Source organism: Cheilinus undulatus, linkage group 19 (assembly GCF_018320785.1).
Source record: "Cheilinus undulatus linkage group 19, ASM1832078v1, whole genome shotgun sequence".
In the NCBI taxonomy this organism is placed as follows: Eukaryota; Metazoa; Chordata; class Actinopteri; order Labriformes; family Labridae; genus Cheilinus; species Cheilinus undulatus.
Genome location: NC_054883.1, coordinates 29,381,996 through 29,407,573, shown reverse-complemented (window position 1 = coordinate 29,407,573; position 25,578 = coordinate 29,381,996). Strand labels below are relative to the sequence as shown.

At 40.5% G+C, this 25,578-nt stretch overlaps 1 protein-coding gene across 1 annotated transcript in view; it reads left to right on the top strand.

Moving 5' to 3' along the window:
- LOC121527569 (partitioning defective 3 homolog) overlaps positions 1-25,578 on the top strand; it is a 604,468-nt gene that overhangs the window by 285,208 nt on the left and 293,682 nt on the right. Inside the window, exons 6-8 of the mRNA XM_041814583.1 lie at positions 13,690-13,799; positions 16,210-16,293; positions 23,551-23,676. Of these exons, the coding sequence (XP_041670517.1) occupies positions 13,690-13,799; positions 16,210-16,293; positions 23,551-23,676 (320 nt within the window). The remainder of the gene's footprint in view (positions 1-13,689; positions 13,800-16,209; positions 16,294-23,550; positions 23,677-25,578) is intronic.

Sequence of the window (25,578 nt, the reverse complement as noted above, 5' to 3'; positions counted from 1 at the left end):
CTGAACTTTACTTCTTAAAAATTTGGCAGCAGTCCATGTTCAGAACAGGTTCTTGATATCAACGTGACTCCCCGCTCTCCCAACCCAGCACAACAACACATATTTGACTCCCTCTCCTCATTATCAAAAGGAATAGCTCATCTAATCTGGAATGTGAGGACTCTCCTTTGAATAAGGCTAGAGCCCTTGGGTGCGGGGTGTGAAATATGAAAGACAACACATGTCCTCATCAGAGGACGGGCACTGCCTGGGCTTCTTCCCTTGGCACACAAACATAGGACTGTAGTATCAGAGCCTCCCTCTCTATTCTGTCTCTCTCACACATACAAAGCAAGAGACGGTAGACACCAGGGTCACCCTGCTTTGATTTTCTTCCAGATTTGTACTTTCCAGACCAACAGGGAGCACACAGTGCCAAAAAATAAAATGTTTATCTGAAAGGGGATTCAAAACAATAGCTTTTGTGCTGCATCGTCCATGTCCAAGTGCCTTTACTTAAAACAAAACCCACACTGCTGAGCACTGAAATCACCATTAGCTTAAATCTACATGAGCATTAAGATCATAATGTTATAAAGAAGATAAGAAAGTATGCTGAAACTGTTTTTTGCCTCCCTGCTGACACCCATTAAGAGCCAATTAGTGAACTTGTGGGTAGGATGAAGGAGGTCATTATGACCCTTTCATCTTCCACTAACTAGTTTACCTCTCAGCCCAGCCCATTATAATGCTCCCTTATCCCCAACATCAATGTAAATAAGTGGCTCACCAGTGGCTCAGTCAGTGGGACATATACGGGTTGCTTTAATGGGGCTGGATTCCTATGGGCGGGTGGGGAATGAAGGGTTAAGGATGGTAGAGAGGATGGAGATGGGTCGTCGGGTGCAACAGTCATGTCCAATCTATTCACAGAGGCCATATTTGGTTCATAATTTGGTCCTGGTGGTGGTTTTCTCTGAGGCGATGGATCTGAGGAATAAAAGGCCTTCTGTAACATGAAGAATAATCCATGTGTGATTCATGCTGCCACGGCAAGGCCTGGGTCATCCTCCACACTGAGAACGCCATGCAATGGCAGCTGGTGAAGGCAGCTGTACTGTTATGAATTAGAGTCCCAATGATTAGATTTCTCTTTTCTCTTGTTTCCAATTGAAGAAAAGTAACTTTGTTCTAAACATTATGACCATAACAGAAGACTGGTCAGAATATCATGTTCCTTCTTATTAGACTACAATACAACTGCTATCAGATAAGGTGTTAACATTTGGAGATGGCAGATTGCTAATTTAAAATGGACAAATAGTATTCGTCATTAACCAATGATGCAGATAATATTATTTTATGAGCCAGAAGATCGACGTTTTCAGGGTTTTCAAACTGATTTGACAAATATATAACAATGCAAGAGCAATACACCCTTTATAGCTCCATAAATCATATCAACTTTCAGGTAACATAGAACAATGGTAATATAAACCGCGCACAAAAAGTGAGGACATTAATGTTTGGTGCATTTTTTCTTTGTTTTAACAATTCTTCTTGACAACTAATCCTATACCATGAAAGCCTGTTTATCTCCCTTTTACATGGTGCTACATTTGCAAGGACATGCATTTGTGGGATGAGCAGCAGAGCTGAGTATGTGGGTTACGCCTATAAAAAAAATTCAAATCCTCTTTGCCAGAGCCAAACAGCTTATTCTGAGCTTCCGGCACCCATGAGTATGGGCCCTGCTACAGTGGGCGCAATGTGTCTCCTCCAAAAATCAGCGTGCTACATTTGTTGGATCTGAATAGGGCCCATGCAATTGGGCAACTTGAAGCTGGTGCTCTGCAAAACCAAGTTACAACATTATTTGGAATGAGCCCTAGTACTATCTCCAAACTGAAGGCCGACTGGAGGATGTCAGAGACAGGCTGCGAAGTGAGCATCCTAAGAAGATGACAACCCAAGAAGACCATTTCCTCACCCTGTCAGCAACTAGGAATTGTAGGCCTTCTTCTATAATTTTGCAGTCAAGGTTTGCATGACGATATGGCTGACGGCTCAGGCCAGTTTGCGCTGGTGTTGGCAACACTTGCACTGGAACCTTAACATTACGTTAGGTTCAGCAATGAGTCCAGATTCTGCCAACGAAAGTTGGATCAGCGGATCAAAGTGTGAAGAACATGAGGAGAATGCTATACTGATTGCTGCACTGATAGAGTAACATCTTTTGGTCGAGACAGTGTGATGATGTGGGGCAGCATCTCCTTCACTTTACATATCGAGATGAGATTCTGCAACCAGTGACGATCCCATATCTCTACAGTTTGGGACTGAAGATGACACAGAGAATAAAGAATGCTCTAAAAAGTTGCTGCAGACATTGCAGATTTTTTTAATCTAAGAAAATGTGTGAGATAAACCAAAAAAAGGCATATCAAGAATCCTCTAACCATGGATGGATTGATTGGCCAGATTCCAGGTCTGTCATCATGCAGATCCGTTTTGCAAGGCTAGACTCTGAAACCATTGTCCCTGGTCTGAGGATGGACCAGACCAATCAGCATCTTTTGAGGAGAATGATGGGGTAGCTATGGGCAGGGTTTACTTGTACTGTAAGCCTGTGCAATGGCTGCTGGTGTAGTGACTGGCTTGGATGTTGCTATAGCAACAGGTTTTATCAAATCTGGACAGCACTTCATTATTTAAAAGAGGAGCAGAGAATAAAACTAAAAACCTTTCTTGGCAGAGATGTTTTTTGTACTTCTTCCGACTGGCCTTTGCATGAATTTGATCCACCAATAATCTCCACCATTCCTAAACTTAGACAATGCCTGCCTACCAAGCTTACATAACTTACTTAGGCTGCTAACGCCTAATACCTCATTTTTTAAAGTCCTGCCCTTCCCAAGCATGCTGTATGGGAGGTTTCCCAGATGAATGTGAAATATATCCTGTGCGATGGACACAATATATCTGATTTGTCAGGTTAACCTCCTACTAATAAGCGGGTTTATTTAAACTGTAAATTGTCCTATTTCTCACTCTGTTCTGTCAAAGCCACTGCTGCTCTGCATCAGTACTGTGAAAGTTTTACAGCAACAGCAAGCTCCCAGCATCCACCTGCAGGCTCAGGCTAGATATTTTCTCATTACACCACAAATATGTATGTAAAACATATCTGCAGGGAGGGATGAGGTCAGGGCCTGAGTGCCATACTCTGAGTTTGTTTAGCTGCTGCAATAAACATTTCAAACATGAGATGTTTGACTAACATACTGATAATTTTATATCTGTGGAAGCCCTGTAACTGCACTATAGTCTTAGCTGGCACACCCGTCTAGTTTTATCCAGGATGCATTTGAACAACTTCTAGTTGAACACTGTTTTTACCCAATGAAAAGCATGTTAATAAAGGGGAAAACTATCAAGCTGATAATGATGTAATATGTTTAAAATAAGATGGTGTTGTCCATGCCTCAATGCACATAACAGACCAGAACTAGCACACAAGACATGTGAAACTACACTCACTGGCCACTTTATTAGGTACACTTTGCTAGTACCAGGTTGGATCCTCTTCTGCTTTCAGAACTGCCTTAATCCTTCGTAGTATCGTTTCAACAAGGTGTTGGAAACATTCCTCAGAGATTTTGGTCCATATTGACATGACAGCATCCCACAGTTGCTGCAGATTTGTCAGCTGAACATCAATGATGCGAATCTCCATTTCCACCATATCTCAAAGGTACTCTATTGGATTGAGATCTAGTGACTGTGGAGGTAACTGGAGAACAATGAAGTCATTGTCATGTTCAAGAAACCAGTTTTAGAGGATTTGAACTCTGTGACATGGTGCATTATCCTGCTGGAAGTTGCCATCATGGGTACACTGTGGTCATAATGGGATGGATATGGTCAGCAACAATACTCAGGTAGGCTGTGGAATTAAAATCATGCTTAGTTGGTACTAAGAGGCCCAAGTGTGCCAGGAAAATTTTCCCCACACCATTACGCCACCACCACCAGCCTGAACTTGATACAAAGCAAGATGGATCCATGTATTTGTTGTTTGTGCCAAATTCTGACACTACCATCTGGAAGCTGCAGCTAAAATCAAGACTCATTTGACCATGCAACATTTTTCCAATTTTCTATTGTCCAATTTTGGTGAATTTGTATAAACTGTGGCCTCAGTTTCCTTTGTCTTCGTTGACAGGAGTGACACACAGTGTGGTCTTCTGCTGCTGTAGCCAATCTGCTTCAAGGTTTGACATGTGCATTTGGAGATGGTATTCTGCATACTTTGGTTGTAATTTTTTCCCTTCTTCAGACCATTCTCTGTAAACCCGAGAGATAGTTGTGTGTGAAAACCCCAGTAGATCAACTGTTTTTGAAACACCCAGACCAGTCCATCTTGCGCCAACAGCCATGCTGTGTTCAAAGTCTCTTAAATCCCTTTTTTTCACATTCTGTTGCTTAGTTTGAACCTGGGCAAGTCGTTCTGACCACAGCTACATGCCTAAATACAATGAGTTGCTGACATTTGATTGGCTGATTAGCTATATGTGCTAACAAGCAATTGGACAGGTGTACCTAATAAATGGACACATTCAGACAACTGTGAAGACTGAAGCTGGACATGCATTAAAACCCTGTATTTAACATATTTTCATCAACTTCATCTTTGATGCTGACCTGTTTTCCAGCCATCTCTTCCAGAAGAGTCAGAATACTTTTTTTTTTTTTTCTCTCAGGGATTTGAACGACACTGCTCAAATCTTGATGTGGTAAATTTAAGATAGAACTCAAGAAGAGAACATTCATATTGCAACCCCAACCCTAGCTAAATTTAAGGCATCTCTTCCCTAAATGATTAAGGAGTGACTGTTGTTAAAATATATCTGGAAAACCTCAGTGTCCAATACTATAAAGCTTCTTATGACGACTGATTTAAAACAGCAAGACCGACTGTGGTTAAAATGGAGAAGTATTGGTTATTACATTGCGAGGTCGGAGGGACTTTAATTGGACTATTAGGAGTTATTAGCAGCAGCTTGTCTTTGCATGTCAGTGCCATTGTGCAATACATTTGTACTGTGAAGTTCTGTTTAGTCTTGTCTGTTGTACAGTGTTTAGTTAAATTACATTACTAGAGGTAATGAGGGTGCAATTATGGTGCTTTAACCTTTTGCGACGAAGTAGAAAAGCCTTTTGTCCTCTCTTTTCCTCTCTGGTTGAAAACAAGATTGTTTTCACATGTTGCCATCGTTTGTTACCTTTGGCTGGTGTGATGTTACCATAAGGGGTGTATGTCACCTTGCACCATTAATGTTTCATATTTTCATCCTGCGAGATCAGGAGGGAGGGCAGACTTTGTAAATATTTTAACAGCCATTTTGCTAAATGCTCTGCTTAAATTGCTTGTTTCCTTTATTTTTTCACACTAGCACTGGATATTGTTAAACTTGAGACATTTCTACATCCTGTTTCTTTGGTTCTCATTGTTCTGCCGGGAACAGACGGCCCATTGTAAGGGTACATGTGCGACACCGTCTGACAGGGAGGCCTGCTCTGCACATGAAGCTGTCACACAGATGAGGAGCTCCACCCTGAAGAGGGGTGGTGGTCAGAAACACACCATTCGCTGTGACCTTTGAGCCCGTCCTTGTTAAGCCCTTGACGCTGGGAAGGGCTCAGGATGGAGTCCCCAACCCTTACCCCCTTTTCCCCTAACAGCTACATGTTGTACTTGCCCATGGCTAATGGCATGACACACACTCAGGCTCTCACACTCATGCTTACAGTAGCTCTCCTTCAGGACAGTGTTTGATGGAGGATGACAGCTCCTCGACACACACCCTTTGCCCCGACCCTCCAGCAGTGGGGTTCATTATGAGTGAGTGCAGCGTATTCCCTTCAGAGCAGCTGCTACCTTTAGCCCCCACCCTCCCCACTCTTCTTCTCTCTCCTTTTACATGTCTCTCCATTTGAAGGTAACAAGACTCTGCACTTTGCAAGTCTCTCCTTCCCTTCTCTCTTTTCTGATACTTTCTTTCTCCCCTTTATTTAAACAAGTCTCAATAATCTAATGCTGCGGCTGTCCGATGGCCAAGCCCATAACCCCTTTCTTCTTCTTTTTATTGTCCGAGAGGCTGTTGGGTTTTTGGCCACAGATCAGGTTCTACTGCAAAGAGAGAGTGTAAGGAGGGATGCAGAGAGAGAGAGGGAGAGAGAGAGATGTGAAAGCCATGTTGCCTCCCTGACTACATTGGTTACCAGGGGATCAACAGCGTGCTAAAAGCACTCAAGGGAAGATGAAATGGAAGGTTTTAAGAGAGGGCGAAAGGGGAGTTTCAGAATGATGAGGAGACAAAGACACACAAGAGTACACGGGCAGAGAGATGGATGTAAACTTAACCTCTGTCTTTCCTCTGCTGTCGCTCAGTGCTTAGCTCTGACACTGACACGGGGACAGACAGCAAGCAGACCAGCAGTGAATATGACACACAAGGAGACACTGACCCCTCGAATAATGACTCAACACCCAGTAACTGTAGAAAGAAGGTTACCATTAATGACTCCACTGCATTAAATGTCAGTCTAAAAAGGTTATTGTATGTCACATTCAGTCTGACAAGTGGTCTGTATTTGTCTAGTTTGTCCGGGCCATGGCCTTGCTGGTAGAAAAACTCCTTTTCAGCTCCACTGAACCATGGAAGCCGCTAAAGCTTTGCCTTAGGGATCCTGTGTCAGAAGTCAATCTTTTGTTTTCAGTTGAGTACCAGTTGAAGGTTGGAGTTAAAATTTGAGAATGGAACCTTCCCGATGGAAGATAAAAGAGTGATTACTGAATATTTAAACCCTTAAAACTGGCAAACTAGTGATGTAAAGTTGCCAAAAAAGGCAGTCCTTTACAGATAAAGTCAAAACAATTCAAGATATCACTGAGTCCCAACTTCTAGTACAGAAATAGAATACCTTTACAGTAATAAACAGTACCCTGTACACGGTACCCTTGGCCAAGCTCACTCACTATATCCACTATGGCATTTTTTAAACAGATTTTTCCTTATGCCCCTGGTAATATGCAAGAACATCCTGAGCATGGCTGGGGTTCTTTTAATCCATCGTCCCACCCAATGGTGCTGTCATGTGGCTCACTCACCATAGCGACACCTAACCTCAGACTTTAACATTTGGCACAGTATCTAATGTATCTAATTTCCTTACTGGGAAAATAAACACATTTCTTCTCCAAACAACTGCTTTCAGTCAAGTTTCTCTTCAAAACCTATTTTTTTCCCCTTCATCTGATAGCCATTTTTTCAACCTGACCTTGAACACATCACATTGTAACTGTATGTGCCTATCTATGGTTAGCAAACGAGCCTTTTCATGATTTTTGGCCCGAATTTTACCACTTGTTGACGATCTTACCATGGCTGCTTTGACTGGATAAAAAGAATGACTTTTCTGCAGGAATAGCAGCAGCCAATATTATGACTCTGAATGCAATTTGCAGCAGTGGCTGTATCAGGCCTGCCTGCAGAATTGGCTTGGCACTTGAACAACCCAGTGAATAGGAGCGATTAATTGATGATATCAATTCATGTGTATTGAAATAGTAGCATGGGCGCTAGCATACTAGCTGACAGTAAGCTAATTTTGGAGCTGAAAAGTGTTTCAAGCTTTTAAACCACTTTTTTCTGTCCACTTTGCAACAAATATTTATACTTCTCTCAAATTCTACACACTTTCAATCAGGTTTTTAACCTCATGTACCTGTTCTCCACATTTTAACCCCTTTTCATCACTTTTTCCCTCACATTTTTGCTACTTTAAACACATTTTTGCTACATCAACCCATTTTTGCTTTGAAGATGCCACCCTCTGTGCCACTTTTTTCTGCCTGTTTCTGCATCTTTTGACTGATTTTTGCCCCTTCATGCTAATTTCTTGCCTATGTTAACCCAGTTTTGCCACTTTTAAGCCTTTTTTGCAACTTTTAAACTCTTTTACCAGTTTCTCTGCCTGTTTTTCCCCTTATTAGCCCATTTTTTTGCCACTTTCCACCTGTTTTCTCTGTTAACTCTTTTTTTGTCAATATTCCCCACTTAATGCCCATTTTTCCCATTGTAACCACGTTTCACTTTTTGTTATACCTATTTTTGCCACTTTTAACCCATTTTTACCACTTTTAACATATTTTAAAAATATTTTTCATATTTTAAAGTTAAATAATTGTAAAATTGTTTTGCTGACCTTAATGGGCCCCAGACAGCTCTCCCCTTTATCCCCTTATGGGCGGCCATGGTGTTAGCTGAAAATTTTCAACCCAGTTACAGCTGAAGGTATCACATTCTGCTGAGCATAACCAAGTTGAACCTGACCCAACTTACAGATCATCAAACTGGACAATAGTTAACCTCATTTAGCTGAAAGCAGCAGTACAGTTAATGCAGACTTTTTAAGGGCTTGGACAGTGTCTGACAAACTGGAATGAATACAAAAAAGACAGAGCTGCTAATCTCATCAAAGAACAACAAGTTGCTATAGTTTGATGTGTTATTTGTTCCAGTTAAATGTTACAGACAGTATGACCGAGTACGAATTTGCTCAACACTAAATCAGTGCTTATAACAGCAAAACAAATCCTGCAAATGACTATAAAATGGTAACATTTTATTATAACTTAAGTAGTTCAGCTGCTCAACAGAATATCTTGCATGGAAAGTCAAAATCTGAATCAGATGGATGTTGTCTCATGTTTTTGTCCATCCATTTGGTCTGACGAACATCTGTCCAAGTCTTTCTTGCTAATACAATGTCTAATGAAGGCTTTGAGGGATTTTCATCAAACTTTGCACCAATGTCCACTCTGACTCAAGATTTAAACTGAAAGTATTTTAGAGGTCATAGGTCAAGGGTCAATGTCACTGGGCCTTATGCTTATCAATTTTAGAACGTGATATCTCAAGAACACTTGGAGGCATGTCTTCTTCCTCTTGAACTTTTACTGTTCAGCCTTCATGTAGCTCAGAGAAGTATATATTCTTCGTGTGGTAGTTCTAGTTTATCATCTCTTCACCATGGCTAACTCACTCTGAACCTCTCCATGAAACAGAAAGCTCTCATTTTATTATCACTGGCCTTCTTTTTTTTCTGTTGTGTCATTGTCACAGTTCCTGCTGGTGTTCACACCATTTGTCTGGCATATTCCTGAACAGAAATGCCAGCTTGCTCTGGCACTGCTCTGATATCTACTAGTGTCATTTTTTGGTAATATTAGGCTACCTGTCACATTCACTGCTGTTGCTGCTGTGCTTTCGGCCTGCTGCAGTTAAGAGTCCTGCCACTTGCTGTTTAAACTCACAGATACTTCATTGTTCATTTTTTAGACAGCAGGGAAGTTTTCTTTACATTAAAGCAGAAAGATGATTTAAAGAAATGGGAGACACAAACTAACAGACAGGAGGCTGTTGCTTACAGCTGCTGTTATCAAAGTTAATTACGTGTCACTTCCTGAGATGACACAGTGTGAATCACCTTGACTCTCAGATCTCTCCGTGCTCTAATGAGACGAGGATGTCAAGCAGTATTGCCTCGATCATATTTCCTACTTGTATGAAAATATATTTTTAGTCAACATATTCCTTTGGCTTTCAAGCAGTCTTTTTATGCAGTATATATGCTCATGTCAAGCACTCAGACTGCTACAATTAATCTAATTCGTATCATGTTTTCCCATGAGGTATCGTCATGTGTATAAACAGAGTTCAATAGCAGTAGCTCTAAATCATTATGGCTCTCTAGAACTGTGTGGCAGTGTCTGCAAGAATCAAACTCTGAGTAGTAGTTGTGTAGCCTTCACCAAACAGCAGAGTGAGTTTGAGGACTGGGTTCATTAAAAGTTGGTGACCAGGTGCCGCTTTGTAAGAATGCATTCAGGAGAAAGCCGGTGATATGAAGGAGCTTTTACAAACCACAACCAAAAAATTCCACATATTGTCCCTGGAAAGAATTTGAAACAATTGGGGATTTAAATGTGAAAGTTCTTTCTGAGCTTTTTCATCCTGCCATTGTGCATCCAGAGCAAGGTGGTGAAAATTATTTTTTTATTGCAAAATCTGTACAGTTTTTAGGCAACTCTGAATTATTGAGTAATCAACACTTTTATAAAGAATTGAAGCTTCATAAACCTGAGATCTTCAGTCATAAATTTAATGCACAAATGTGCTGAAAGTGTGTAAATATTTCGGCATTATTTTCATATTTCACCTGCTGAATTTCACCTTCTGTCTTCTAGTACTAGGTTTTTAAGACCTTTGCTTTGTCCCTGTGCTGTTGAACCAGGAATTAATATCATTTGTGTTTTACCCATTTCAAATTCAGGTAACATTACACCCCCAGTCAAATACTTTTTTCCATAAACAACAGTCACATAAGCCAACTAGGGCTGCAACCTGCACTTGTTTGAGTGTGTTGACTGGTATGTGGGAGTATTTTGGTGTTAGTGTGCCGTTAAATTCGAAATAATAAGCATAGTGCACTTACAGTAGGTGGCAGAATGACAGAGGTGTAGAGGTGATCGGAACAGGACTGATATTTATCATGTGAATTTCAAAAATTATAGGACATATTATGTGAGAGGTGCCACTGACATGTACAGCAAAACCATGAAATTGTTTTACATGTGTTGAGGGGCAAGCAGTGATCATACATGTGACATTTGAAGCAAATCAGATGTTTCATGTTAGGATGAGGCCAACTTCCTGTAAAAAATGGCGAGATATTAATGTGCTCACCATTGGCAGTAAGTTGTCCAATAAAATGACGTATCATTGTTGTGGATGCATATTATAGCCTTTCTATTAAAATCTGAGTTTGATGGGTTCAACTCAGTAATAGGAATAAAGGAATGGCCCAATTGTGTCACTTCCTTTTGTAAGTCGGGGGTACCACAGCAAAACCGTAAAATTAACCGTAGAATGTGTAGAGGTACAGAGGTACATGTTTGGTATGAGTTACTTCCTGTAAAACTGGCATTAGTTTGAAATGCTTGCCATCATTGAAAACTCAATCTTTTGATAATTTTAGATCTTTATCTTGTCTAGTTTGAGGAAAAAAAAAAAAAATCTGGGGTCAATCAGATAAAATTTCTCAGACTAGTTCGTAAAAATGTGCAGCCTGCCAACTTTCAAAAATGTGAACTTTGATTTGTAAGTGTCTGAAGTGAAATTCCTGTACATTTTAGAGGATGGCTGCTAGATACTTTTTGTCCGTCTAAACTTGATACATATGTGTACCAACCATCCACTGTCAGACCAGAATTTCGACTGGGGGAGAATTTTCTGGAAATTTTGGTGGGTTTTTGAGCATGTTAAGGCCCCCCGAAAGAATAAAGTAAACAACAATGAAAAGAATAATTCGAGCAATTTCTATAGGGTCCTGATTTAGAGGTCTGTGCTTGGGTCCTAATTATTTCATTCATTAGGACAGGGAATTCCAAACGTTTCCCTATGAGGGCAACATACATAAATAAATGAGGATAGTGGGGCCACTTTCATAAATGTCACCTTAAGGATATTGAATTTAGCTCAACCAATATAATGCAGGTTAAGATATGCTTGTTGGGTTTGCTTAAATGGCAGATTGATGGATGTAAGGTGTGACTCCATGCCCCTTCACACCCACTCCCCATGTTTGGTGGACTCACTGAACTCTAAACCCACATTTTCATTTCATGGATGAATTTCGCATAATGAGGGAGAAAAGCTGTTAAAAGTGGCCTTCCTGATTAGTGCTGCACCAGAATGCTTTGTGGGTATCTTGAAGCATACTTCAGAAGGACATTTTTAACAACTTTTCTCCCTGATTATGTGAAATTCATCCGTGAAATGAAAACAGTGGTTTACTGTTTAGTGCATACACCTTATGTGGGACAGTTTAATTAAACAGAGTCCTCAATTCAGAACAAGAATTTAGCACCAAAGATGGGCAGAGCTGAGCAGGGAAGCCTTTATTTGTCACCTTCTCTTACTTTGGGATTGAAAGCCCCCTGGTGGCTGAATTGACATAGTGTTCGTTGAAGGCTATTCCTAGCCTCTCTTGCATCAAATTAGGCATTTTGCAATGCAACCTTTTTCTTTAGCTAAGGAGAACGTAGCGGTGAGAATGATTTTGGGGCCGTACGTACCCTGATGAGCCCCAGCATCAAGAATGACTTTGTAAGAGATGTGCCGGTAAACCTGTACTACCAAGGCTCTACCCGTCAGGAAGGAAGATACCCATGCTTTGTGGGGTGTTTGATCTTGGGTCCTAATATGGTGTTGTATTCATTCATTCTTGTTAAAATGTATCTACCCTCTGTGCTCTTTGCCCTCCAGTCTTATTTATGGATTTCAAAAGGTGGCAAATCATATATGTGCATTCAAAGAACCCAGACAATCCTCCCTGGTGGTTTCATAAAAGGTTTTTTGAAGAAAAGGCCCCATAAGGCACCTGGGCCCTCAGCTGACATGCAATTAAAAGCCGAGGTGACTGGCTGACTGACTCATTTTTATACTGGAGGGGTGTGAGAGGGGAAGCAGACAGGTGGGGTGAGATGAGGTCGCTTAAGGGCCCCCCTCATTCCCCCTAACCCTCCAACTCAAATAAATGAAAAAGGGACTCAGTCTATCTTTACCATGCCTGTGTGTTCCCAAAGATATCCTGGCCTCTGAAAAGGGTTGAATCCATTTCCATAAAGAAAGCAGAAAGGCTCAGGACCTATTTGGATGTGCTTGACATTTTAGTAAAAGGGAGAGAAAGAGGGAGGTTAGGGGGTGAGAGCAGGGAAATAGCAGCGGGTAACAAAGCGTTTCAGCAGACCCTCCCGAGGAGACGACGCGCTGTCTGGGTGCTGACAAGCTCACACATACTCCGAGAAAAACACGCACAAGCATCAGCAGCAACTAACAAAGAAGCAGAATCGGAAAGCGACCTCTCTGCTTGTTGATGAAGCTCCAGCTCTTCCTGTAACTAACCATCAGCAGAGTATGATTAGCTGAAATTGAACCTTGTCTTATTAAATATGTCTCCTGCCTATGTGCAGCATGTCATCGCTGCATGTAAGTGCCCGACTCTATCTGTACCATCCCCATAAAGAGAGCTCTGATAAAGATTTCATCCCCCATTAAGGAGAGCATGAAGCAGCTCTGTCTCCTCACAGAGCCTAGTTAAGTCCTCAGACGTCTGGCCTGCCTGTAAAAGCTCCCGCCTCCCGGCCTCGCTGCCTAATGGGCCTGAAGGAAGACGAGTATATGAAATGAAGAGAGTAAGAGAAACAAATGACAGCAGGCGTAACCACTTTCCTTTACTCAAGAACAGACCGCACAAAAAAATCAGACAGCAGAGCACAATCCCAGCCAGGCCTGATTGATAGAGAAGGAGGAATCGATCAGAGCTACTTTGTTACTACATTTACTAAAGTTTTAAGAAGAGAGAGATGTTTCTGTTGCAGCTCTGCTTTACCAAACATCTCCTTTGATTTAGAATTGAGCCTTTTACTTGTTCCTGAAGGTAATTGGATTAAAAGTAAGAGTAAAGGAGATGCAAGTACAGCCACATTGAAATAATGATAAAGTCTGAGTTTTTAGTCTTTGCTACAGCAGTCATTTGATTATCCATCCCTTCTTTTCTCTTGTTCTTTTGTTATTTTAGGAGGAGGAGGAAGAAGAGGAGCGGCGGAGACACGAAAGAAGGATTGAACGGATAGAGCCAGTAGGGAGGGCCGATTCTTCGTTGGAGCATTCTCCCATCTTAAGCCTAGAGTGAGTGAGCTCTAGCCAACACCCACTACGCAGCAAAATTGCCAGTGTTAGATTAACACTGAGAGTGTTAAATCTAACACTAGATAAGTGTTTATATGTGTCCATACTTTTGAGTGTTAATTTAACACTTTTCAAAGTGTTACTTTTTTACACTGGACCAGTGTTGCTCCAACACTGTATGGTGTTTAAAAATTACGCTGGTGAACACTGAGTAGTGTTGAAAGTACTCTACACTAGTGTCAGTGTTAAAAAATTAATTATAGCGGACTACACGATTAACTCCAGTGGGTGTAGAATATTATGGATAACCATTGCCCCTCTCCCACAAACCTATTTAATAACTAAAAACAAGACATGCATGTTCCAAATAAAAATGTGTATTGAAAATCAGGTACATCTGATACCACTGACTGCCACCTCATACTTTTGAGCTGTTGCAATGTGAGGTATTTTAAGGTAATCATGGAACAATGAGGCAGACTCGGAGATGAAACATGCCCTGAGTTGACAGACTGCACTCTCTCCAGTCTTAATAAAAATACTCCACCACAGTCAAGAGATGAACAACTTATTAGACAGCTACACTCGTGGTGCAAAAGTGTATAACATCAAAAAATGAATCCCTTAACATAATTCAAGAAACATGTGCAAGTGAATCCCAGCAGTTATCTCTGCAACATTTTAATACAGAAAAACATCTAAATACATCTAAAACATCTGAAACACATCTGAACACCCTGCACAAAGGCATGATGGGAAAACTCTGCCCCCCAGATTTGAAAATGCAGTAGCTGCTTAGATCAATTGACTCTCTACAGAGTTGGACTAACACTGGTACATTAACACTATCAAATAACTCCAACACTTAAGGCCATTTACTCTGAATGGAGTTAAAATTACACTTTTAGTGTTAAAATCAACACTGAAACATTTAACACTGAGAATTCGAGACTCCAGTTTTTGCTGTGTACCACAAATACCATATATACCATACATTAGTACTGCCTGTTTTACAAAGACACCATTTTTAATGAGAACGCAAATCTCAGGCTTTCCTTCCTTAAAAACTATACAAAGCAATTTATCAAACGCTTCATTCATCCAGATGATGAAATTCAACCCTAAATGTATCCTCCTTTTAAAAAGTTTAGGTTTTATTTTCCCATGCATTTTGTTTTAAGAAGCTTGCTTTACCCAAATAATAGATTTTAAGTTTAATTTTGACAAAGCTAAACACACATGAGCATATGTGCCAAAGCGTTATGAACACAACAACATTTCTGATGATAATAGAGTGGGAAATAATAAAAATAGATGATGATAATAAAATTGGGGATGAGATAATGAGAAATAAATAATAAAAAATACAAATAATACTAAATGTTGTTAATAATGGTAAGTAGTGATACTGATTAATGATAATTGTAAAATAAATCAGTGCTATTTGTTTCCCTTTGCATCTGTCAGTAGTTTTAAAAGTTTTAAAGTAATAAAAAGTGTCAAAAAGATGCTGAATATGACCCTACAGTGTTAAATCAAATTGAGATACAGAATTTTTTTTTTTCATTTCCTGAAAAGTGTTCATTTTGGAGATACGAGGTTTTGGCCCTGCGGTAGCTATATGTAAGCATGCAAACATGTTAAACTTGACTGTTGATGTGGGTAGCATTTCATCTTGCCACTATTGCATTGTAGAACTGTTATCATGGGCACGCTAGCATGCTTAAGTTTGCATTGTTCAGAGTTTACCACAGATGTTCATAATATGGCCTCACAGAACAGTTTTCATGTCTGCGGACTAATGTTTAATCAAACCTTTCGACACAGTCAGAATCACTTTTATGTGGGGTGACCAAAGAAAGCTCAAATACTTTGGTACTCTTTATGCATTGCTAGCATTAGGAAGGAGAGAGCATGTTATATGTGTGAACTGACCTTTTGAGTGATTACACACCAACACCTAAACACAACCATAAAAACCACATCATCCAGACCACACCTTCTCCTATCAACATCATCACTCACCAGCATCAACAGTTGCTTGTGTTCATTCGTCTTCACGTCTTTATCTCCACACATTAACCTTCTCCTCCCTTCCTTACACGTTTTTCCAATTAATTTGTCCTCTTTTAGCACAACAATCTGATCTTAATCACGTAATTGGAGTCTCCATTTGGGTCCCTAATCGACCCTGAGGTCCACCAGTCTGACTTCGTAATGGATGACTTTGTATACCATGAAGCCGGACCAGCCCCCATCCCTTACATCCCATCAACGTCATGTCATGTCGTCTTTCACATCCCAGTCTTCTACATGTTCTTGTCATTCCTATTATTTGTTATTCATGTGTGTCTCCCCCTGCCTCTTCCTTCTTCTCGTCCTATCGGCCTCATCCATCACCGCCACGCAGAGGCATGCTCAAGCCGGTTGAGGTGTCCAATGAAGGAGGGCCCCTGGGGATCCATGTGGTGCCTTTCAGTTCGCAGGATATAAGGTAAAGAAAAAAATGCACAACAGCTAGTTAGTTTCACTGTCCTGTATGTCTTCTGCTGCCCTGTGGATGTTGCTTTCATTTTTCCTTTTGCTCATCATTTCACTCTTGCTTTTTCTCGCTTTCGAACTTCTGCTTTTTCTTTGTTATTCTCCTGCTTTAAACATGTTACTGTAGGCTGTCTTTTTCACTGACTTTCATTCTCCTGGCCATCATTTTTTACTCTTTTTTTGTGCTGAAACACCACGTCTAAAGACAGGAACGTTCATACACCACGGCTCAGAAGCCCCCAGTGGGAAGGAAAACATATGAAAGAAGTTTTGCACTTGCCTGCAGTTTTTGCAAGATGTTTCTTCTGCTTTTCTTTGACTCTAACCTTAATAACAAAAGCATCAGCTGTACCTTGAAGGTGATTCAGACTTTTTTGCTCATTTCATCCACTGAGGGCTGTTGATAAAAGGGGACAAGAAGAAGAAAGCATCATGGTTTATAGTTATTCCAGAAAAAAAATTCTAAAGGACAGAGGAAGTGGCCAGATGTAATCAAACTAAAAGCTTGTGTATAACACAGACTCCTGCTGCACGCCAAGCCACTGCTGGCACACCACCAAGGTGAATGTGACTACTCAGCGCTGGGAGAGGGAGGCAGGGGAGCGAGGTGAGAAGACAGAGTGAGGAGATGAAATGGGATGACATTTGAGGCAGGGAGGATGGCTGTCATTGAGGATTGCTGCGTGTCATTTCTCTGGGACACTAATCTCATTGCTGTTTATAAGCAAGTGTCAGGAAACTATATTTAGCTTTGACCTCCTGTGATTGACTTCCACATACGCTTTGACACTCTGAGCTATCCTGAGTTAGAGAAGGAAATAATGACTCATGATGAGTGACACCAAGGGGTATCGCTCAAATCCAAAAGTTTATTTGAAAAAGTATTATCCTTGAGAGAAATTGCTCAATTTGTAGTCTAAGCCCCTAAATAGGTAGCAAAAGTAATATTACATTGCTTTTCCTTAAAAGGCATTGAGCCTGATCTAAAGCCTAATCTATACTTCTGTGTCAAAACTACGTCATAGCTACTCTGTAGTGTCAGTGTAGGTCTAAGCAGGGGCAGAGCTGAGGGAGAGGCCTAAGTGAGAAGCACCACCTCAAAAATGTAACACCGCATTCAAAATGACACAGATTGTAGATAAATCACTGTAGACTAGTCAAATGTAGTTGCCAACATCCACAAATTTCCTCTTCATGTCTTCTTAGTCAACAAATTAAGGCAAAGAATTCCCTGTACTCTGTCTTGGCTGATTCAACAGCCTTACTCTCCATCTCCTCTATTTTTTCTTTGCAAATATTGGAGTATAATCCACAGCTGACCAATATATAACAGCTTCAATTCCAACTTAATATTTCTCATGGTTTCCTATCTAGAAGACATACCGGTCTAGGTACCAGATGTGTACCTTCCGATGGTGTCACAAACATTTTGAACTACGGCAACTCCACATGGACAAATGACAATGCAGCCGAATTTATAGATAGATCATTCAGTTTAACATTGATATTTTTAATGTTTTATATTGAAAGTGAGAGATTAAAAAAAAAAAGGAAAAAAAAAAACTGATTACTTTTTTACCATCACTACAGGGATATTTTTCCATAAAAACTCTTCCTATCTTTTGTAAGTAAAAGTAATATTCTAATCATGCAATACTAGAAATATATTTGTATTGAAAAATATATATTGGCTAATTAAAGCAGAGTGGCGCATCTGTCCATAAGATCTGTTCAATTAAAAAAAAAAAAAGATTTCATAAATAATAAATAAAATATATATTTGTTTTCTCTCACTGTTAACATATTGTTTAAGAAATAAAATAACAGATCATCCACCTGATAAATAGCAAGAGCAGACAAGGAGACATGGCCCTTTAAGACACCATAAATGTCATAGAATTAAAATACTTAAATAAAAAATAATAATCCTCCCTCTTTAACTATCCCCTCAAAATATACAGAGGGTTGAAAGAGGGTGATTAGGAGGTAAAGAGAAAGTCACAGTATGAATAACATTACAATGCCTAAAGTTAGCTTTTAAAGCTAACTTGATGAAAGGCTAATGGATTCGCTGTCCCACTACGTAAGCTTCCGGCCAATAATAATTCGACATGTCATCACAGCAGATCATTATGTGCTACATCATTGGAAGACACAGGATCCTGAACAGATCTGGTACCTACACCGGTCTGAAGGTGCTGCTAATGCCAGGACAGGATTCCTTTATATTGTTGTTATATTTTATGTTTTCTCTCTGTAGTTTTCTGAGAAAACACAGATATGAATTCCAAAAAGCATATGAAGTGGCAAAAATGAAGGAAAGCTACTAAAATGGGTGAAAGAGGCAAAAATTGGATATAAATACCAAAAAGAAGTGACATAATGGGTGTAAAGTGGTAAGAAAATGCAGAATTTGGGAAAAAAGTAGGGAAAAGCAACTAAATGGGTGAAAACGGCACAAATTGGATGTAAGTGCCAAAAAGAAGAGTCAATAATGTAAACTGGCAAAACAGGGGACAATTAGGTATTAAGTGGTGAAAATGGGCAAAAAGTGGCAAAAAGAAGCGTCAAGTGGCAAAAATGAGGGAAAAACAAATAAAAAGTGTGAAAAATAAAATGGCAATACAGTGTAAAATTGGCCTGAAGTGGCAAAATTGAGCAAAAATTGGCAACAATGAGGGAAAGGCAACTGAAATAGGTGTTTGGTGGCAAAAGAGTGGCAACAAAGGGCACAAAAAGCAAGAAAGGTTAAAAATGGCAAAACCCTAAAAAAAAATGGATTCAAAGGAGCCAAAAAATGGCAAAAAAAAAAAAAAAAGCCTAAGCCAAAGGGTTGAAAATGGCAAAAAGAGGAAGCAAAAATGCACAGGGAAATGTGTTGAAAAGAAATAAAAGTAGAGAAAATAATTCCAACATCAGAATCCAGTAATAGTTTGACACTTTTTTGGTCCAAAATCAGTCACTGTTAGTCAGGATGTTGGCACCCATTCTATACTTTGACACACATGGTGAGGGCCAATTCTCTGGGTTTTTCAAGGGCCAGGCTAACTCTGTTAGCAGTCTGGCTTATAAGGCATTAATCACTTAAATTTGTCCTCAAAAAGGCCTAGATTTCTAAAAAAAATGGCAGCATGCTCCTTTAAGCTCCTTTGAATTCCCGTTTAATCAGACTGTATCTTCCTGGATGCAGCAGTAATGCTGCTTGGCCAGAACATTTCTACTCCATCAGCTAAGGTTGGCACTAATAGCTATCAGAGCCTTCAATTAACTTGAGACATGATAAGACTTAGCGTCTGGTCAGTGGGCTGATGCTAATGGCCTGGCCTGGCTCTTTCCTGTTTGCTTTGCCGCTAGGACAGGAGGCATTAGGCTCAGCGGGCTGTCATTAGTGTCTAGACCAGGGCCACAGGGGTCAGACAGCCAGCAAAACTAGACAGCAAACAAGGAACTGCAGGCGCTCCAGCCTCGGCTGCCAGCACCCTGCTTCACTGTGCTGACGTCAAGTCAGATCGAGGCAGGAGGGGAAGACAGCTGCAGGAGGGAGTGCACGGGCTGTGTCACTACAGCACATACCCACACATGCACAGACACTTACTGGAAATTGGAGTTACACCTGAGCACTTTGTGAAAACTATGGACTCACCTTGAGCAGTGTGCTCCCTCACAGGCTCTAGCTGTCTCTTTTTATTTCCTAACATTTGTGAGCAGTGCACATCCACCTTGAGTGCTGCACACATAAATAAATGCGCCCTGCACATGCACTCTTGCAGATGCCTTTTTTGCTTAATGAACTCCTCATTCCATGACCAGTTTCAATTGTAAACAAACTGCGGACATAATTGCCGCATATAAATGGATCTTGATTGGATTATTATTTGATTAAAGACGTTAGATGGGAACAGGTGGCCTTGTTGAAATCATCTCTCAGCACTGCTGCCCAGTCGTGAGATGGATTGAAGCCAAACGCCAGAGGTTGATGGAGATTTTAAGAACTTAGAGGGTGGAATGTTTTCTTCAAGTAATCTTCTGAGTGCAAACTCATTGTGCTGAAATCTGACAACTCATGAAGTCACTGACAGCTTGTGAAAACGCCATTTAGATTCTTTTAGATGTAGCTCTCCTGCTTTCCCCAAGTAACTGATCAAAATCTGCAAAAACAACCCATCAAAGTGGCGGGAAAGAACTAAGAGGGTGGCATTGAATTAGAGTCCTCACAATAATAGTGCTTTTACGGATTCAGCAGCTTCCTCAAATCTCTAAAAGATGCTGCTTTATCCCCAATCCTCCCTGCTGCTGCTTTGAATACTGATCAGGGATCAACCAATACTCCTTTATCTACTGTCTCTCGCCCGCTACCAGATCAGAAGTCATTAGAGTGCGTCCGAGCTATAATCCCTGTGTGGAACACTTTGTTTTCAAGCTGCCAACACTTATGGAGATAAAGCACAATCATGTCCACTCTCACACCAGCTGCAATTACTCTCTGCTCAACACACTTAAGCTGACCTGCGATGCCGGCTCAGACACAGAGATGGACGGAAGGAAGGGGCCTTTTGTGATCTTTCATTTCAGCTTAATACTGAACCGTTTACCCCCTTTGAAGAGCTGAGACGAGTCTGAGGTGCGAGCGTGGATGTCCACATTATGCAGACAATTAGGGCAATGTTCTGAGAGTGGCCCTGTTTGGCTGAAATGCTAAAGAGCTCTGTAAATGTGCCCTTGACGTCTGCGGTAAGCAGGGTCATGATGCAAATGGGCTGTTGTTTATGTGTCCAGTGAAACGATAGGATAATCAGTGGATATGATGAAAAGCACGCAGCCAGTATGTCCTTGCCACTGATAAGCTGTTGATTGCCGTGTAATTTACTTTATCTTTCAAATCTTAGCTCCGCTTTCGATTAGTTTCAGCTTCGATATATTTCATCATTAGCTTTAATTTCCCCAAAGTAATCCTCCAAACTTTTTTGTCAATTTATGCAAGGACACCAGTCTTTTGCTCTCAGTCAGTCTACCTGCTACCTCAGGCATCCGGCGCCTTAGAGACGGGAGGAGTTTGTACTTCTGCTGTGCGAGCGTACATCAGATCTCTTTGCATGTGGTTATCCTCAGGGCCTAACTAAAGCCCCAAAGGAGCTCACTGATGTATTTATTTAGAGGAGGGGAGCGAGAAAGGGGGGGTATATGTAGGTAAAGGTTGCCTTTTTTCTGACTGATGCTGAGATGGCAGTGCCGTAGATATGCTCAGGTATTTATTACAACGCCGCCGGCTCTCTTCTTAAGCCCCAGCAAAGGAAACTGCAGCGTTTCCTTAGAAGCCATGAGATGATCTCTTAGCTGTTGGTCTGGATTACCTCAGACAACCTGCCCTGTCATTCTGTGAAACCTGCAAACAGGCACGCTGACAGACAGAGTGGAGGACAGAGGGACGGACAGAAAGGCTTAAAATTTAGTTTGTAATTCTGGGCTTCTCCTCCTTGAAGGAAAATACAGGTCTGTACTCAGACGTAAAGTTTGGAAAGTTAACTTTTGGTAACCGTAAAGCACTGAAACGTGCAAGACATTACAATAAAGCTTTAGGTGCTACAGTAACCATAAAAGTATTCATCCCTTTGGATGTTTTACACTTTAATTGATTTTACAAATTTGACTTTTTTGACAAAAACTTGAGAAAAAAAAGAAAAGAAAAAAAAGGAAAAAAAAACTATATTTCTACAAAGTAATGCCAATTAAGCAAAAATATGTAATTTAGAATATGTGATTGCATACATATTCATCCCCTTTAACGTACCTGACCTAATTCAACAGAGGTTCAGCCAGTTGGTGCTTATAGTCTCACATTTAGTGAAATGGGGATCACCTTAGTAGCAGTAAATGTGTCTCAAGTCATTGTGGTATAAGGAAACCCATGTCTGGAGGGTCCAGTCACTAGTTAATCAGTATTCCTGGTAACCGTTACACCATGTAAACAAAAGAACACTCTAAGTAATTCAAATTAAAGGTGATTGAAAATATAAGTCAGGGGATGAATACAAAACCATTTCATAGCATCTGAAAATCCCCTCAGAGTTCAGTTAGATCCATCATCAAGATTTGGAAGGAATATGGCACACATGTAAGTCTGCCTAGATCAGGCCATTCAAACACACTGACTGGCCGTGCAAGGAGACTAGTGAGAGAGGTGAGCAAGACATCTATGAATACTCTGAAAGGGTTACAAGCTTCAGGGGCAGAGATTGTAAGGACTGCATGCAACAAAACTTACTGTGGTTCTTTCCCATTTAAAGCTTAATGGGAGAGTGGCATACATAAAGCCACTGTTGAAGAAAAAACAAATGAAATATGACCAGAGTTCACCAAAAGACTTGTGGGAGACCACATGGGAAGAAAGTTCTTTGATCTGATGAGACCAAAATGTTGCTTTCTGGCCATCAGACAAGATGCTTTATTTGGTGGAAACCAAACACTGCACATCAACACAAACACACCATCCCCACTGTGAAGCATGGTGGCAGCATCATGCTGTGGGGAAGCTTCTCAGCAGCTGGCCCTGGAAGGCTTGGAAAGGTAGGGGGTAAAATAAATGCCGCAAGACACAAACAAGAAATCGTTTAAAGACAACAAGATAAATGCTGTGGACTGGCCAAGCCAAAGCCCAGACCTCAATCCAATAGAGAATTTGTGGTGGGACTTGACAAGGACTGTTCACACCTGATCCCTGTGCAGCCTGACAGAGCTTGAAGCAGTTTTGCAAAGAAGAATAGAGTAAATTGCAGTGTCCAGATGTGCATGTCTGATGAAGACCTATCCACACAGACTCAGTGCTGTGATTGCGGTGAAATGTTCATCTACTTTACATTACATTTTTATTTCACTGATATCACTTTGTAGAAATCTGTTTCACTTTGACATTTTAAAGTTTTTTTTTTAATCTAATTAAAATCAATAAAGGGTAAAACATATGAGAGAGGCTGAATGCTTTTTTTAGTCACTGTAACTTTGCTTGAAATGACCATCCCTTCTACCCCTTCTCTTCATGTCCTGTACTATCCTCACCTTTTCCAAATGTAAGATGCAGAAGACAATCAGCCTTTCATCTGCTGATGCTTTCCTGCTGCTCAATATTTTTTCACATGTTCCTGCAGATGTAATTGCCACAGCATGTGTCTGTATATTATACCTTATCTATAACGTTTTGTTTGATCATTTCCAGGACGCAGGGCTTGCTTGTGAAGCGTCTGGAGCGTGGGGGCAAAGCAGAGCAGGAGCGTCTCTTCCAGGAGAACGACTGTATCGTCAGAATCAATCAGGGTGACATTCGTAACCTGCGCTTTGAACAGTAAGCTCTAACTCTGGCACCCTAATGATGGTTATATATGTATCATTCTATCATCTTTACTTCTTATTAACTCTGAGTTTCTGCTGCTTCTTTTCCTGATTTGTGCACTGAACAACCTGATGGTATTGCTCCTTTTCACTGTTTCTAAAGTCATGTTGCATTTCTGTGTCCTTTATCTGTTGGACTTTAAATGCAGTGACACTAAATAGTGCTTCTGTTGATAAGTGGAGCCCAACCAGCAGGGGGACCTGACACGCACACAGCTGCACAATAAAACAGAAATATTACTGTCTTTGCTGGCCTCCCTCTAATAGGTCTCAGTGACCTGCAGTCCTTCACCAGCGCTACGCCCTCTGATCCAAAACCACCTACACTTCTTCTCTCAATTCATCCTTATCGATTCATTGCTCCCCTTCATTTCCTAAAGTGGAATAAAGATATAAACCCAGGTCTTTCCCCTCTCAATTTATCCAAAGCCACCCTGCTCTCTCACAGCTTGAATGTATGCACCCTCACACATGCCTAGACACACATACAGCTGCAATGAGCTTTAAAGTATTATCTACCCTTGTGTGTGTGTCAGGCTGAGAAATAGATTGTGTCTCCACTAGGCTGCATTCTGGTGGTTCCCCTCTTATCACCTGCTCCTGGAAGAAATAGCCCTGATTCGTGCTAACAAAGGTCCAGATTAGAGGGAGATGTGGTTGGATAAAGTCATCCAAACATGTAGAGCCAAAGTAGGAGTAGCAGCACTTTATTCTTGTCAATTAAAAGAAAGCAAATATTACATCAAAACCAGGATGGATAAATAGCTGCTGTGGCACATAGAAAATCTACAGAACTGTAAAGTCTTTTATGGTTTTGCTGTTCAACATATAGCTTCCTTGTGGCTTACTAGTGAGGCTGAACAGAGCAAGGTCCAATACTACCACCAACGCCACCACCACCTACAGTAGCAGAGAATAACATATGTTGTCGATAAAATGATCGCCCCTGAACAGGAGAACTATAAATGTTCCTATTAGCTCGACTTAACTCTACATTTAAACTCCTGTCTGAAAACTGCCTATGTTTACAACAAATGTGCCCAGGTTCCTGCAGAGAAAAGCGCCTGCTGGTCTTTGAAGTGGAGGGATTTCAAAACAGTGATAGAGTAAAACTGCACAGGAATGTTCATAATTGAACTGCACATAAAGAAAAGAGGTCAGAGGGTGCGTTTACAGAGTTGCCAATCTCTACCATCAGACTTAGGAACTGGTATTGAAACAAAATAATTTAAATATGATCAAAACAAACACATTAAAATACATTAATTACTAACCAAGATCAAAACAGAGATCAAAAGAGAGGCATGAGATTATGAAGGTACCTGAGCTGTAATTTTAGTGAGTGAGGTTTTAATATAGTGTGATGTACCATGCAAGAGGCACACAAGATATGAAAGCAGATGTAAAAGTAATTAATGTATAACGTTAATTAAGATTGATGGAGGAAGGCAACATGAAAGAAAATTCTAATTACAGCCAATTTGTTTGCTAGTTTGAAAGAAATAAATATTTATGTTTTAGTGAAATTCAAAATATATCTATAGCATATAGTCAATTACAGTAGTTTTTAAGGATTTTCTGACACAGCAGTGAGAACAGTGCATAACGATTTAATTGTTATACATGGTTATAATGCAGACCCTAACCATGAGGATGTTCTTACCATTATAAGCTTCTCTGATGAAGCATTATGTTTAAGTTTTTATGACTTCTTTAAAATAGGATATAAGAGTGTGTGATAGTACATATTTTTCTACAAGAAATAAAGGTGTACAGCCTAAAACTGCATGGTCCCTGCTCTCTGAGACATTAAGAAAGGGTCAATTGTCCATTTATTAGAGTCAGATTGAACAGT